This window comes from Anopheles maculipalpis, chromosome 3RL (assembly GCF_943734695.1).
Source record: "Anopheles maculipalpis chromosome 3RL, idAnoMacuDA_375_x, whole genome shotgun sequence".
Taxonomy (NCBI): Eukaryota; Metazoa; Arthropoda; class Insecta; order Diptera; family Culicidae; genus Anopheles; species Anopheles maculipalpis.
In genome coordinates this window covers 3,298,580-3,315,159 of record NC_064872.1, presented here as the reverse complement: position 1 = coordinate 3,315,159, position 16,580 = coordinate 3,298,580, and the positions used below count along the sequence as shown (strand labels likewise).

Sequence of the window (16,580 nt, the reverse complement as noted above, 5' to 3'; positions counted from 1 at the left end):
GGTAGCTGACCCAGCATTAACCGACTCTTTACGTTTGATTATTAGGAATTGATTTACTCCTGCTCGTACTGCTGGTGGTGGTCAAGGTATTTCATACACAGGATTACCATCATCATCCAGGTCACCTTAATTGAGTTGATTGCACCAAGAAACGAGACGGCCCGGACGGGGTTTTGTATCCCAAGACGATCCCCGTGCCGTGGATTTTCCCTGCGGCAGGGCGTCACCCAGTGGGTTTGTCAGTTCGAGCGTAAACAGATCGTAAAACCATAAACCCATCGGGATACACCGGCAGAGGCTGGCATATTCAGGCGACCGATTGTCGCATGTCTAACCTCGTTTGCCAAACAGCCAATCTGGTTATCCCCGGTCTGACTTAAAATAATCCCGATCACCTCTTCTTACCTGATATCTGATGCTTTGCTGTATCCATCCGGCAAGGATCACGAAAAATTGGTTCAGATTTAAGAAATTATATTGCTTTACGGTGCTTTATGCGATCGATTTCGTTCATCGTGCCTCATCCGTATAATGTAGTACCCCTATGTGTTCGGGAATGTTTTTTGGCAAACTGTTTTCTCCCCCTATTGCAGCATCTCTCCCTACTGTGTGCATTTACCTTGAAGAAGATTGGCCATTACCGGGGTCCCATTACCTTTTCCGCTTGCTTGATAGTTTTCGTAAACAATCTCCACCCACCTTCATCGTGGTGCGGTTCCTTTGCCAAGAAGTAAGAGTATGGCCCATATGAAACCGAGGTAAAAATAATTGGAGGAGTATTTCAGTTTACCCGTGGTAATAGGCTAGGTTCTTGACAAGCGTTATTACTGTACCAACAGGTACCCCTTTTTGCAATGCAGAACTCACAGGACTCGTTTACCGAAAGTAATCTCAAAAACAAGGATCGTTAAAAAGACGAATCGCAAGCACAAAAAGAGGACCCCTCTCTTTTGCAGCAGTTGCCGATCGAAGGAGGCGGATTCGTCGGCAGTGTTGACCGGGAGACGATCAAAGCAATCGTATTTTTATGGTTTGTTTACGGAATGCGTTAGCAAAAGTCTGTGGAAAGCATGCGAAACTACGATGCGCCTTGGGTAGAGGAGGGAACGGTACTTTTTTATTAAACTTTGGGCTTTTTTTCTGTTTTAACGGGAATATTTGACAGGTGATATAAAATTCGCACCCATCAGCAATAATGAGCAAAAAAAAGGCAAAGATTACGACACTGTATTGTTTACAAGTAGTAAAACCCTGATCCCAACAGCATCCCAGCAACTTTTTATTGATTTCAAATATACAGGTTATAAAACAAAACAAAAAGGGAGCGAAACGACTATTCGCTTACAGCTTCGATTGCACATAATCTCGGTGTACCACATCACGCCACCATTTCGGACGTTCGAGCGCTTCCGGCGCTTGCATGATGGCCGACTCCATGTGCCGGTACACATCGCCATCGTTCATGCCGAGTGGAGAGTTGATTATAAAGTCGGGTGGAGCAATCGCATCGACTATGGCGATTGCATCCCGTTTGATCGTTGGCAGTAGATCCAATACGGATTGCTGAAGCAGTGCCATTGCGTTTGGCAGCGTGGAGAAGTATCCACCTTGGTAGAATACACCGATGTGACGTAGAATTGCTCCTGCACCGTACAGTGAGCCGAGTCGTTCGAGTGCCTGTCGTTCGGGACCTGCCTCAAGGTTGGACAGGAACTTTGCAAACACGAAGAGGAGCATGCGCTAAAAGGAAATAGAAAAGGTTGGTAGACATTAGTAGGATTCTTTGGGAAAGAGCTCGTCCGACGTACCTCTCCGTAAGCGATTGAAAGTGTCCGCGCAAAGAACGATTGTACATCATTTCGTGCCTCGAAGGAAGACTTGCCTTGCTGCTTTAATGTCGACATCTTTTGGAACGACTCCTCCAGCAAATAGGCCACCAACCAATCCAAAGCTTCCAGTTGATCTATTAGTGACAGGAAAAAAAGACAGTCATCTTCAATTTCTTGCACGTTTTGATGCAGAACGCGAAACTTACTTGCAATAGAACCCGCATCCGCCGGACCTTTCCAAGTCGCCTTTCGCCTACTGAGACTTGCATACTGAGCAAGAAACTGTGCCGAGCCAAGGGGAGACACTTCGGCAAATTTATCGTAACCCTTCGCACGGACGCCTAGCAACCAGTTCGATGCCTGCTGGATCAGCACATTGTTTTCACCTTCGTACGTACAGTTCGGATCATTGTTGCCTCGCAAATCTCCGATCGTCGAAAGCTTCAGATATCCGTGTCCTCCGCAAGCCTCTCGACATTCTTGCACACCATCCCGAGCGGCCCACGTACACACAGGCTTGGCAGCGGACGAAAGTGCATGCACTTCCATCCCAGTCGCTCCGATATTTTCTCCACCGAGCAACTTCAACTGCATATCACCGTACGCCTTACCGAACCAGAGGTTAAACACCCGAATCACCGTGTTGTTGGCGAGATGAGGGAATAACCGAAATTGTTGCGATTGGTACTCTAGCACTGGCCACTCTTCCTCACTATCCTCCGGTCCGAACTGCTTCCGGCTAGCGGAGTATCGTAACGCGATCGTGATCGCTTTTGTAAGGTAAACGTTTGCAATGCCACAAATACTTACGCGACCACCGGAGAGAGCCCCCAGCGACGCACCGAACCTTTTGGCCGGATCTTTAAACGGTGATACGAACTCGCCCTGTTCGTTTACATCCCCGGTGCGGGCTAGCAGATTGTCCCGCGGGATGCGATACTGGCGGAACATTACGAAGCCATTGTCTACGCCCTGTAGACCTGCCTTTGCACCGAGATCACCCACGGTTACGCCCGGGTATGCTTGCAGAGTGGTCGGATCACGAACCGGCACCACAAACGCATTCAAACCATGATGTTTACCATCGGCTGTGTAGAGCTGTGCGTACACAATGAGATGGGTGCACGTTTTGCCTAAATTTCCTATCCAACATTTGGCCGCCTCGAAGTCGGGTGTATTAAGGACGTACTCTCCGGATGTCGGATCGTATGTGGCGGTAGTTCGCATCCCTTTGGCATTCGTTCCGTGTGCAATTTCCGTCAATCCAAAGGCACCAAGGTATTCGCCTTTTTCGTTCCGCTCAACAATCTCATCTAGGCGACCCACATCCAGGGTGCGTATAACGGATGGGAACATACCGAACCCGAGCGAGTATTTTACGGCCATGCTTGGTTCGTAAGCTATCCACGCTTGATGGTAGATGGAGGCAAGATCGGGACGCTCCAGGAAATCGGCCAGCGTGAACATTTTCTCATTCTGCACCACGTACATACGCTTGGTGGCAAGATGACGTTCCTCGTCCATCGTGAGCGTATGGTTCGGGTGGGCAAAGAGCGGATGTTTGCGGGCAAAGTCCCACACGCGTTGCTGCAGTTCGAGCGATGTTTCATCGTGGAAGGAAAGCTTCAGTTTACGCCAGTCGAAGGTCGCTTGCTTGCGGTACGGTGCCAACGGACCGCGGACAGGTGGATCGGGGAAGAAGGTTTTGTTTTCCAACAGTTTTCCAGCGTGCGCCGATGGGCTGGAATGAATTTTTTTTTTTTCCTTATTTACTTTGTGTTTGAGCGCCCACTGAAGACGCGCTCAAACACGTTACATCCAACGAAGTAACGGTCAAAATTTTAGCCACAAAACGTGATTTTGAATTTTGAATAATGAACCCATATCGCATCGAATAACACATCGCAGCCATTGCGACGTTTTCGATGACAACTGCGATGAGGATGAACACACACTGACAGGTTCATTGGCAACAAAATCAACAAAGCTACCGTTTCCTACACATTTTTGCTCACTTTTCACAGAAATTTCTCTAGGTAAAGGCACTTACCGTGCAATTGTATTGAATTCGCTCATTTCTAGTATTTCCCTGGTACTGCTTTTACCTCGATTCTGCTGAAAGCGGGCTCGTTGTTGTATTTGTTTACATGCAACTTTGACGGCAGCTGGTGAGATAAACACAGAAGAAGAACATAATTTACGGCGAAAAAGAAGCACACCACTGCTGTTGTTGTTGCTGATGATGTTTTGTTGGGAGTTCTTATCAGGCCCACCACAACCACCCAAAAACAAGGCACGATATCTTGCTCCTGCTATCGGTGCTAATCTTTTGCAACTCATCGGTACACGGACTTTTCTTCATAAACCCCACTCAAAACACAGTAGACTTTAACAAAAGAAATCCTCGTCGTGAAAAGATCGCGACGAACCACCACCCTTCTCAACAACCCACTACGCAATGACTGAAAGGCAATCGAGGGCGCACAGTGAGAGATGAGATTGTAGAAGAAAAATCGTACGCAACATTACATCGCACAACCACCAGCAAAAACTGAACTGGCTTATAGTGTTCGTGCTTAAAAGCATGATCGTTTGAACTGTTGGTGCGTAAGTATCAAAGTCTCGATGCACTTCGAACTTGCGTTGCATATAATTTCACAACTTAACTACACATCCTCCACCCAACACTTTTCGGAGCAATTTATCAGTAAAATCTCCCATCTAATCTGCCCCACACACGGGATAAATATTACAAGTTTACTCGCAAACGATGCAATTGGCAAATTGGCGCTTATCGGTTACCCTAAAACAAAACAGCAAACTTGAAAAACGTACAGCAACGGTGGACTAGCGAACGTACACTGAGCGCGATAGAGCTTTTAATTAATGCTTGTACCACACAACACACATCCCAACCACCGAAAGGGTCAAAGATACACTTCCGCGGCTTGTTTGCCGCTATAAGCGATAAAGCCGGGTTTAACAATCGGAAACAAATGTAAAAATCATGCATGTGCTCATTCATGCTCTCTTCAGGTGGTCAAGGTGGTACTGAAAAGTTCTTTATTGATGTATATATATTGTATAGTAAGATCTAGATCGTATGTATAGGCTTTTTTTTAAAGGAGCGTGAAAGATTTTATAATTACATTATTAACAACAACACGCTTTGCTAAATCCAAACCTTCCTCCCAATGTACTAGGTTCGGTGCCGGAGATCGGAACCGTTTTTTGAATTCTTTTTACGATTAGCGCTAGCTAAATAACATGCCCCTACATACGCACGTCGACTACTCTTGCTACTTCTTTAGGCCCAGCGTGTGTGTGTTTTTTTGTTTTGTTTGATTTATAATAATTCATTAGTTTTATAATAATTTGTAAGTACGTATAGAGTGTGCAACAATACGAAAGGATTTAGTTTGCTTCTGTCCTAGGCGCCACGTGCACTAGTATATAAAGGTATAGCTCGTACATTTACGGGATATGTATTTGGGACTTTTACTTCACAACTTTACAGTGTTGTGCAGTGTTTTAGGCGCTTTTTTTTAAAGTGAATCTTTCTTTCAATCTCCCTTTTGCATTACTATTTACTCCTGTGTAAACGACTTTTCTACTCTTTAACTCGATCAGTCATAAGTTCGTCCTACTCAAGCACATACTCACACATTCACATTCCTACATTTGCTATTTTTTTAAGTTCGTTAAGAGAAAAAATTAAAAATCAAATTGTTTATCATTTATTACAAAATCATTACATAATCATTTATTACAAAAACAAAACAAAAAAAAGTACGAAAGTCTCATTGGTTTGTTTTTTTGTTGTTGTTTCATTAAGCACAAAATTATTGAAACATTAAAAAGAAATCAGGCATTTTTTGTTCTGTATCGGGTATAAATTCGTCATATCACACACCGTTTTCTAACGTCTTTTTTCACTCTATATACTTAGGATACTAAGGGGTGGATAGGGTGTGTAATTAATAGCAGACAAAACAATAAATAGCCACAACACGGACACCGACCATAGGCTAGACTAATACCACAGAAATTAGCATCTCGTTTTATCGTTTATACCGCATCCGCGCGCGCCACTTCCTTAATACTGCTCTTTTCACCTAATGACGATGACGCTGCTGCTATTGCATTGGGATAATTCTATTAATTCCTGCTTATATTAATATTACCTGCTTAACTACTACACACAACCACCACACAGTAATCCGTTCGCAAAAATAGCTATTGGCAACACTTGACTTTTGTTCCATAACAACTGGGGTCATAATCCGTCGGGTTATAGCTTAAGGATCCTGAATTTGTCCTTCATATAATCTGTCTAGTAAGTGAGCGTGTGTGTGCGTGTAATAATAGCAATAGAAAGTTAAGAAAACCTGTCTGTGAGGCTCTTATATGACTGGTAAAGTGTTTCTTTGCTTTGCTTAACTCAGGAGTCTTTTACAGCCAATTAGTTTCGCACACAAGTACAAACACAGGACGTTGTGGAGAAGCGGTGTGTATGCGCGATTGGGGTCAGTAAAAAACCGCGGATACGAGATTCAGTTTTCAGTGTTCTCAGTGTAAAATCTATCCTTCCGCATATTAACCTTTCCCACATCCGGCGCGCGTGGTGCCAGCAGCACTCATTTCTCCGGATCTACCGGTGTTTGCTCTTCGCCAGTGTGCATCGTTTCGAGGTAGCACTTTTTCGCCTGTTGGTACTGCTTTAGTCGGCAAATGGCGTACTCCTGGTAAAAAAAAAAAACGATGGAGATGAATTAATAGAGCTCCTAATCTGGCCACAGAAATAATCATCATCGTACCATGTATCCAAACTCAATCTCCTGGTACACGTTCACAATTGCCCAAAGACTCCAGAACAGGTGGGACGCCATGGTGAAACACTGCACCTCTCGACGAACCTGCTCGATCTCGTCTATCTCACTGCCCGTCGCCGAACCCAGTTTGGAGCGTCCTTCTTCCTCCTCGTCGCCATCTTCCGGTGGCGCTAGATGGCTCAGGTACTCGACGATGAATTTTTCCTACGCAGCAAATTGAAGTGAGGGAAGAGAGAGAAAATTCGAAACAACAAAACAAAAAGACGTATACGTTAGTGATCGTCAGGGAAGCGGACATTTGACAGGAAAAGAGCAACACTGTGGTAAAGGAAACATTAGATACGACTTTCTTCATTCATTCGACTGTGTTTCGCTGGTTGTTTGTCGACTTTGGATACGCGATACACAAAATGAAACAGAAACAATACTACATTGCATCCCGAATGGACGATTTACGGTGTCGGTCAACACAATAAGACTATTCCATATTCCTCAACTTCTTGGTTGTACTTATTGCTTGTTGATCGGATGAAAAAAGGACAACTAATCTACCGTTTAACTGGACCAGCTCCTGGACCGGTTAACTGGAAGCTCGAACAGTAACCACCATCTGCTATTGCACATCAGGTAAAAATGAGATTATGAAGAAAATTAATATTCTATTGAGGATGTATAGAATCTACAGACTAGCAAATCGTGTCAGCCTATAGAGTTTGTAACAAATCTAACTAATTTTACTGATAAAATTCTATATTATATAGTCTTATTTGACAATACGGCACTGGACCGTCATTATTAATTATAAATAAATAAATATAGTCTTATTTGTCCATGATATCTTTTATTCGCGATAATGGATCAATATTATACCGAGATAAGCCGGAAATAGCAAAATCATCAGACCAATACTTTTCCACTAAAAATACGTGGTGGAACGGACGAAACTGGGGTATACTAAGTATGCTAAGAAGTCATATTTTTGAATGGTCTTATTGTTATGGCTCACACACCGTAACTACAGCTCCGTGGAACGGAAATCAATTAAAATAAAGTTTATGCGACATCCAAACACAACAAACGCGGTGCAGAATGAATGGAAAGAACTGAAAAAGAAACGAAATGATAAATGAGGTGACAACAAACTCTACTTTTTGGTAGATTCGCTCTTTGTGTGGACGATTCAATCAGGACACGACTGCTCGAGGTCGATGTGTGTATGCGCGCATGTATGTTCTAAACCCTTCCGTTTGGTACCAGAGCAGAGTGTGCAAACCACACACACACACACAAAAGCACGTACGTACGCACCCTTACACAAACACACACATGAACACATAAATACACTCAGATATCCGGGGCGGTCGGAGGCACACTCCGGGGCCCTTCTAGAACGAGAGAAACCATTACTGATGCTCTGATGCACCCATCCCACCCAGTGGGGACCAGGAGCGATACTTTATCCTTTTTGCTTTGACGACTGTCCCTGCGTGGGTTAGCATTGTGTGTGCGTGTGTCTCTGTGGCCCGAGAGACAGACCGGTAAACTGAAGAGAAAAACAATAGAGAACGCAAAAAAGAGAGCAAAAAAGCGACACCGGCACGCGCGCCCACTCCTCCGACGAGTCTCGTTGAGAGATCGTTCGAAGGCGCTTCATTTAGGCGACTGTGTGGTAGGTGTGGTAGCTTACCTGTTGCTCGACGGATGGATACTGGTCCAGCTTGTGGTAGAAGTATGGGGACTGCGCATTGGTGTAATCGAACGTCCACTCGAGGAAGTGATTGGCCAGATCGAACCCGCGATAGTTGTAGGCACAGTACTCGAAATCGATGATCATCAGTTCCGGTTCACCGTCCGAGGCGGAGTTGGCATCGGAGAGGGCTTGCGAGTTGCCGCTCAGCACGGAATCGCGCGTATTATCCAAATCGTTCTCCATCGAATCGTGATCCAGCGAGCGTTTCCTATAAAGAAATTAACGAAGGATTAACATACTCTACTGGAAGTTCAGCCAAAGGAGGTTTTCCTTAGTACCTCGAAATTCGGTTCAGATGAATATTTCCTCCATCGGTTGTAGTAATTGATTCATTGTTAGGCGGCACCACACCGTTCGATATAAGGATGCTACTGAAATGCGAATCGAGCTGCGTGGACTCGTCAAAGTTATCCAACGTTGAACTATAGTCGTTCACAATAAAAGAAAGACAATAAGTCATCCTTCCTTTAACTAATGCGGCCTATTAGACATACCATTCGCGATAGGTACTGGTGTCGTGCATCGTTGTAAAGTCCTGCCTCAGCAGTATGTTGCCTTCCTGCAAATCGTTGTGACAAAAGACGACCGGAAAATCTTCGCTCTCCACCACCGATCGTAACCATTCTACCTCACCCGCCAGATCCATCTCGGTCAGTATGCTTTCGTCCTCCTGCTCCTGCTGCTTGGCGGTGTTCCCCGTCGATTGGTCCCCATTACCCATTGCTCCCTTCACCACAGTATTACCGTTCGCACGATCACGCTCGATCGTTTCCAGTATGCCCGTGATTCCCTTCAACCAGCGGTTCATCTTGTTCCAGATCCAGTCCGGTTCCTTCGATACCGGTATGTCCATACTGTGGATGGCGGCCATCTTTTCCGCTACTTTGAGCGATATTTTTGCATCACTTAGTTCCGCTGTTAAAAGTGCCCGGGCCGGAATGTACTGCTCGATACGGCCACCGGGGAAGATGCCGTGCAGCTTTGGACCCAGTTTGCGTTCGCTAAGCAGTGTAAAGACTACCGATTCGGTGAGCATCGTTTCCAGTGCATGTTCCCCGTGCGTTTGACCGTAAATTCTTAGCAGCACCTACAAGCATACGAGAGGACTTCATCAGTTTCCTATTTTAATGATCTTCTTCAACAATGTAGAGAGCGTGCTCGCGCCATACAGATATTCCCTATATCTTATCTATTGCCAGGTAATCGTCTGTAAATTGGCATTACTTCGAGGCCATGAACTGTGGTGCGCCTCGTAATAAACGCCTGCCCGCCCACTGTTGCGAAGACGTTTGTTTTGTCAGGCAACAATGGCGCAAAAAAAAGGCACGGCCTAGAGAGATAACTCCAACCGGAGCAGGAGGACACAACGTAATTTAATTTAATCGTCGATAATGATCGAATGGCGCGACATAGAGGCATCATGATAATAATTAATACATAACGCCCGGTGTTTAACACGCTGTAAGTGAAAAACACATGTGTGACATCCGTTGGTGTCGGTCTTACCTCTTTCGGTTCCAGCAATCCAGCACAACTATCCTTCCGGGCTCGCTTACTACCATTTCTAGCCTTACCGGACGTCTTCGTAACGATGCGGTCCGATGCGAAGGAACCTCTCCGCGAGTTGGGATTCGATTTTGTTCCACCATTGTTATTGTTGTAATAGTGATGCTCCGGAAGGCTGACGTAGTACAGGAAGTTGGACAGTCCACCGCTGATACGCTTCAGCTGCAACTCATCGGCGGATATCGTTTTCCACGCACCGGTCAAATAGTCCCGACAGATCCGTGCCGCAATGTCCCGCATCTCCGTCGGAGAGTTGGCCTAGTTTTTTGAAAGAATGGAGGAGAAAAGTAGACAAACAATAATTAGTGGAATGTTTCAGATATTACGGCACAAAGTTAGCTGTTTTGAGGCTGCAATGCAATAACCTACCGTAGCCGCAATATAAGCAAGACAACTCAAAAGAAGGTAAAGGTTCAGATGAAGCGAAAGAATCAGTGTGATTTGATCTCGACGTGTGTCACACCCAATCCACAAATTCGTGGGTATTGAGAATAGCGTCGCTGGCTATTAAGTGCAAAACAAAAAGTGTGTTTGGCGTTTCCCAATGTCTTATTATGAAGGTGCAAAATGTCCTTTTAATCGTGGCTATCCGTGGAGACACAATTTGGGATTTCTTTGTCAATTTTCTTCCACAATTTACACAGCCAACAGTGAAGTTACGAAACGAATGCTTCTAGTCAATTCAATGGTACATGAAACACTGCCGATCGTACGGGCAATGTAAAGTTTCTGTACGTCCCAGCAAAAAGGTTGAATATTTGGCAAAAATCGATACATTTACCTTCGTCGCGGAGGTACATGCTCCGAGAAAGGGGAAGAAGTATTGCAACCTTGCGTATGATGAAGTTTGGTAAATGAATTTAATTTGTGCAGTTAGGTCTAAACAACTCCTCTGTAATTCTCCGAAGTTCTGTAAATCATAGCAAGATGTATTGGAATTACTGATAGTAACGGACTAGTTGCTTATTAAGACCGAATCCGTGTTGGTTATTAAATAGTTTCAATACACTTTATAGACAAAATAACGGCCTGATATACACATCACATGCACCACATTTTAATGCTCAATGGAAGACGGCATTAAAATCGAATATTTCCCCACGTTTCTATACTTATAAATGCATCAAAAGTCGTTAAAGAAAGTGTCAATAAAAATAAACTGTGCCAGTAATGAAATGGGAAACGAATAATCAGCAGATTTGAACCCTATTGATAACCTATGGGATATTGTGCATAGAAGAATTGATAGCACCAATGTTCGGAAATGCTAATGAATTTTTAAGGCCCAAAAAAGTATGCTAGTCTAGAGATAAAAAGGTTTCTGTATTTCGGACATCCTTTTTCCAGATTTCGCAACTTAAACCTTGCATGCAGATATGTCGTAGATGACGATTATTCCGTGCGATTCCTTCCTAGTTTGAACTAGTTTCGTCCAATACTGTACACAAAATGATTGTGCAAGTTGTACACGAATGGGCTTCGCCTCCGGGGTGGATTGATTGCATTGCAACCACGCACAGACACTTGTCACTCTCGACCCCCGAGGAAACCAGTCCCTACGCTCGAACGACGCATGCGTGTCCGCACAACCGTCGAAGCAGTTCGGATATAGATGAACCTTTCGGGAAAAAATCCGAACCTTTGCCAAACTCTGCGTTACACAGGTTTTGTGTGGCATTCTGCCCCTGTGCTCGGTTTGTTGTTTCATCATCGACGTAAACAACAGCTGTGTCTAACTCCAACACGGCGCCGAAATGCAAATTGCTGCGGTCCGTTCTGCATTCCCAGACACCAATACGCACACAAACAGTACGCCACGAAAGGATTCGTGGCTTCGGTGTAATAGCGCTGTAATACCATGACGTAGAGTTGTAGCGGCTGATGCGGCAATGCCGCATTTTGCGACAGGTGGCCAAGTGAGGGAAGTAAACAAAAACACGTGGAAGCGCGTTAGCAAATCAATAAAAATCGTGCAATCGCTATGATGTGTGTGGCCAGAATTGCAAAGCCAAAAGCTATTACTAAGCAAAGAGATACAATGTCATTGGATTAGAGAAAAGCCTATTACGTTCCGGATGTGAGGGATACGACGACTTGTTCCAACTCTCTTAACGATCTTCTTTATAGAAAAAAGAATCTACTTATTTATAATTATCATTTGCTAGTTTATATAAAATCAAATTGAGCTTTTGTAATCCTACTCCAAATCCATCAGGTGCTAAATTCATATCCATATATCCAAGATCTAGTTTCAATGACTAAATAAATGGAGAAAAAATTCCTATAAATAAATCGAAAAAAAAATCCATTCTAAACAGACAAAGTTTCACACCCAAATATTTAAATTATGACATCAGAATCAGTTTAAAACTATATTATCCATCGGCAATGATCTTTCTCTCTCTCTCTCTCGCTCTCTCTCTCTCTCTCTCTCTCTCTCTCTCTCTCTCTTTATATCGATCATTTTAATTTATACAGTTTTTCAACGGACTACCGATTACGCCTGTGGCACTCCGATACACGGCACCAACGAAACGGGGTTCGTGTTGGAAGCAATTTAGTCTCAGCCGATGGGGGTTAAACCAGCCCTGGAGGTACTGCCGGAGGTGTACTTTTTTGCCATGGAAAGCTAAAATTATGTGCCATTATCGTTATGACTGTCGTCGTCTACAAGTTCTACACGTGGATCGGTAGCGAAGCCGTCAATCTATTGGTTTGCAATAGGACAGGGTGTTCCTTCTACAGGAGGGGGTTTGTTTTTGGAGACAAATGTAGGTCCAGAAGCCAGCGAAACTTTTATTTTTTGGGCTAATTATTATCACGATTGTTCAATAATTGAAATGTGAATGATAAGGGCCTTTTCCATTCAGATTTCCTATCCGGATATGTCAGTCAACAGCGATTAAGACATGTATATTCATCTCATCTGCTACAAATTCGTGTAACATGGATATGTCTTCGCCAATTTCAAAAAATCCTGACCTCTGGGTAGATCACCCTATGCATAAACATCAACATGCAACGGACGGAGGGACACATTTAACGGCTGCTATTACACACTACATGATGCATTTGGATTCGGTTGGGCCCAGAGTATCAGGTACAAACAGTACACGTAACCTTCAGGTGCCGGATCGCGCAAAACAGCCGGTTTCCTTGGTTTTGTGCTGGGCTCTGGGCTGTCTGTGTATCCGGCGATGGTAATGGTTGCATTCCTTTTGTCCATTATTGATCCAACCGTCATTGACCGTCATATGCAACATTGGCACACTGATGGGTGTTGTACAGTGTGATATGGCCGAAGAAGCTTCGCCATTATTGCGCTTTTATTTAGTGTACGAAAAATTTAAAAATAATGTAGGAAAAATTGCAGCCTTTATTGCACACTCTCATAGGGAATTCTTTTCTACAATAACAACCATTTTTACGGATGAAACTCACTACATGCAAAGCAATACAAATAGCTACCAATGGTGGAGGGGTATGACGATGCAAGTCGACAGGGAACTGAGAAGGTGCATACTGAGAGAATGCATATTAATGCACCGCAAAAAGGGATTTTTGTGCAATAATTTGTGAAATTCACGATGACTGAGGGGATGGGGTCATGTGTTTGGTGGCGACTAATGGCGATCACTAGAGATAAAGCGCCAGTACTTAAGCTGCTTTTGCACAACTAAGCTACTATATTAGCAAGCTATGACTTGGAAAGCGAAAATACAAAAAAATAAATGTCTTTTGTACGAGGTGCAACACACCACTTCACCTTTAACAACTGCTTCAGTGAATCCGCCACCGGATCTGGACGCTTCTGATGTTGAGGGAGCATTAGAAGGGAAGAAAAAAAAACAAGCAATCAAGTCAAAATCTGTAATTTGATCATACACCTTTGATTGTAATTAGATTCCGTTATCATGATGATGTCAAGTCCGACAAGCGAGCGTAACGACACAACGCAATTGGATAGAAAAAATCCGTCACATTGTAGCAAAACGTGACAGTGAATTAATGACCGATGATGATCTACGCTTGACGTGTAAATCTTTTTCCAAATACGAAATAAAAAAGTGTTTAGAATAGTAATTAATGCACTACACGTTCTCCACGTGAAAAGTCTCGATAACGACCGCGGATCGAGGCATGTGTGATAAATAAATTTTACCAAAAGTAAAGGAAGTAGAAGAAGGGGGGATAGGCACGTTCCGGCTATATCTCTCCCCTAACAATCCATCATTTTTTCGGAACTGTTTGAAAATCGCATTATTGAGCACTTGTTGTGTCGGTTAATATTTGCGCCGCAACTAAACTACTATTCAACTTGATAAGAAACAAATGCGCTCAGACCGTACTTTGAAGTGAGGGCGGTTAGTCTCAATGGTTTGCCAAGAGCCTAACACACACACACAACACACGCAATCTTATGCATAGAGTTGATGTTTGTTTAAACTTGACTTTCGTGCGTCACTTTCCTCTGTCGGCCTTGGAATGTGGAGGAACTGCAATGTAAAGATGATATCAGCGTCTATGGGAAGGTCTATATGATATAGCTCACAAGCTCATTCTCAAGCAGAGTTGATCTTCCAAAAATCTCTGGTATTCTGGTTAGTGTGTGGCCGCCAGGGAATGCCTGTTCTGGGCTTCTTCCGAGAGCCTCACATTATCCGCAGATGGATTGTAAGTCATGAGTGCGGAGGATTCGATTATCTGATCTTGCTGTGAGAGGACTGACGTCACTAATACCTCGACCATCGAACCGCCAGCTTAAGGCAAATCTTCAATTGCAGTTTCTCGATATGCAATATTTGGTTTGTTCAGTAAATTATGATTTCAAGATAAACTTCAGGAATGATCCGAGTGACGATCATTCTGCAAATTGCTTAGTAGCCATTAACCGATGCAAAAAAGCTTCCAAGGATTTTGTGGTGCTTGAAGCACTCGTGCGTAAAATAACCGTGCTTCGTTCCGTGCCCACCACCTGCGCCGGTGTGCATCAAAGTGTTAAAATGCACAACAAACTGCTAACAAAGCAGCATCAACCGATCTTATTAGCGCCGTCTGTACTGAGAGCCGGTTCGGTTGTTCCCAGTTCTGGATCTTAGTCAACTAATTGTGTAGCACCACCTTCCGCAGCAGACTAAAACAGTTCCAAATGCAGATTTCGCGATCAAATATTGATATTGTTCCAGATGTTTCGCTTCCATGTGGGGTGTCTTAAGCGATGATCCTCACGATATTATCATACAGAAAAAACGCTTAAACGCCTAGGTGTGTGTTTAGTGGCACGTAATCACCACGTCTTCCAAGAGGTCACAACCACCTCCTCCTGGTGGCGTTGTAGACCTTCCTTTCGGTGGTCGAGAGGCTTTAGCGCATCGAAGGACGGTGAGAGGGGATTTTTCTGCGTCGTATTAACCCCTCCACGGCTACGACGGTTCAGTAGAAAGTCTGCAAAACGCATTCAGTCAGTGACGGCGGTTTTGTGTGACTAATTTGTTTTTGTTTAAAACTTTAGAATGTTTTTGCCAAATGATGTTCGTTGTTTTTTCGGGGATAACAAGACACGACGCTATAGGTTTCAGTGAATCATGACATCCTACAAGTAAAGTTTTTTAATGTTTGGTTGTTATGACGCATGACGATTGCTTTGTTGTGACGAGGGATCGATGCACGTGTAGCCAGCTACACGATCCATAGTGGGGAACCGGACATCGGAGACACTTTTCCGGGCCTTTCTCGAACGCGGACACGCAATCGATCAGCCGATCACACCTTTCAGACACACACAATTACACACCTGTAGAAGAATATAAAAATGACACGGAACGGACTGGCCACTTACCTTTGCAATGAGGTTATTCATCGCGCTATCTCCTGTATGATGCGCTCGGAGCTAGTAATCGGGTAATCTTTCGCCCCGGATGCAACGGATGATCTACACACGCAACAGGCACACACCACCGACAAAATCTGCTTTACTTCCCAAAATGTCAGACCACCGGGGCGCGTGGTTTCGGGCTGATGATGATTGTTCTTTCCTTCCCCGTTTAGCGGTACAGATAAGAGCTGGGTTGATTTTTGGACTTAGTGGGCCGTGTGTGTACGCGCGCGATGCCACGGTCGATGCGCCGTCCGTCTTCCGATAGTGTGTGAGCGATGCTGATAACGGGCTGGTAACAGAGAGGGTTTAGATCGGGGGCCTGGTACGTTACCGACTTTTCACTTAGAAAACGTCACTCTACCTTTGGCTGGCGTACTATGGGGTGTTATTGCAAGCCGGGAATGTAAAAATAGAAACAGCACTGCGTGAAGTCAACTTAAAACTTTAACTTGCTCACTCGCTTGCTGGCACACGATCGTGTTGCGTATCTTTTGGCATCGGCCACGAATTACCACAGAATTTGTAAAAACAATTAACAACGAAAGAAGCCCGAATAATCACAAAATTACATTTCACAATCCGGTACAGATTTTACGCACACACAAAAAACCGTTTTTGCATTCGAATGGCAATTTGTGTGCTATTTTTATTTCCTCTTTTCGTCAAAGTAGCTGATGCAGATGCGAGAAGCGTTTTCTTTCCACTTCTCTTTATCCAAACTGCTG

General features: G+C 44.1%; 3 protein-coding genes across 3 annotated transcripts in view; 1 reads left to right on the top strand and 2 right to left on the bottom strand.

Annotated features, from left to right (window-relative positions):
- Nucleotides 1-1,341: 1,341 nt before the first annotated feature.
- On the bottom strand, nucleotides 1,342-4,181 carry LOC126564136 (peroxisomal acyl-coenzyme A oxidase 3). Its single transcript, XM_050221081.1, has 4 exons — nucleotides 3,880-4,181; nucleotides 2,036-3,570; nucleotides 1,809-1,963; nucleotides 1,342-1,740 (listed from the first exon to the last, which is right to left on the bottom strand). The coding sequence occupies exons 1-4, from the start codon at nucleotides 4,167-4,169 to the stop codon at nucleotides 1,342-1,344; spliced, it is 2,379 nt and encodes a 792-aa protein (XP_050077038.1). The 5' UTR covers nucleotides 4,170-4,181.
- Nucleotides 4,182-6,466: 2,285 nt separating this feature from the next.
- Nucleotides 6,467-15,845, bottom strand: LOC126564423 (choline/ethanolamine kinase). The gene is made up of 8 exons (XM_050221466.1): nucleotides 15,817-15,845; nucleotides 13,744-13,788; nucleotides 9,918-10,235; nucleotides 8,906-9,498; nucleotides 8,690-8,833; nucleotides 8,349-8,619; nucleotides 6,647-6,865; nucleotides 6,467-6,571 (listed from the first exon to the last, which is right to left on the bottom strand). Exons 1-8 carry the CDS (start codon nucleotides 15,835-15,837, stop codon nucleotides 6,467-6,469), a joined length of 1,716 nt encoding a protein of 571 aa, XP_050077423.1. The 5' UTR covers nucleotides 15,838-15,845.
- Nucleotides 13,482-16,580, top strand: part of LOC126565342 (uncharacterized) — a 205,199-nt gene continuing 202,100 nt past the window's right edge. Inside the window, exon 1 of the mRNA XM_050222514.1 lies at nucleotides 13,482-13,492. The gene's annotated coding sequence lies outside the window, so the exon portion shown is untranslated. The remainder of the gene's footprint in view (nucleotides 13,493-16,580) is intronic.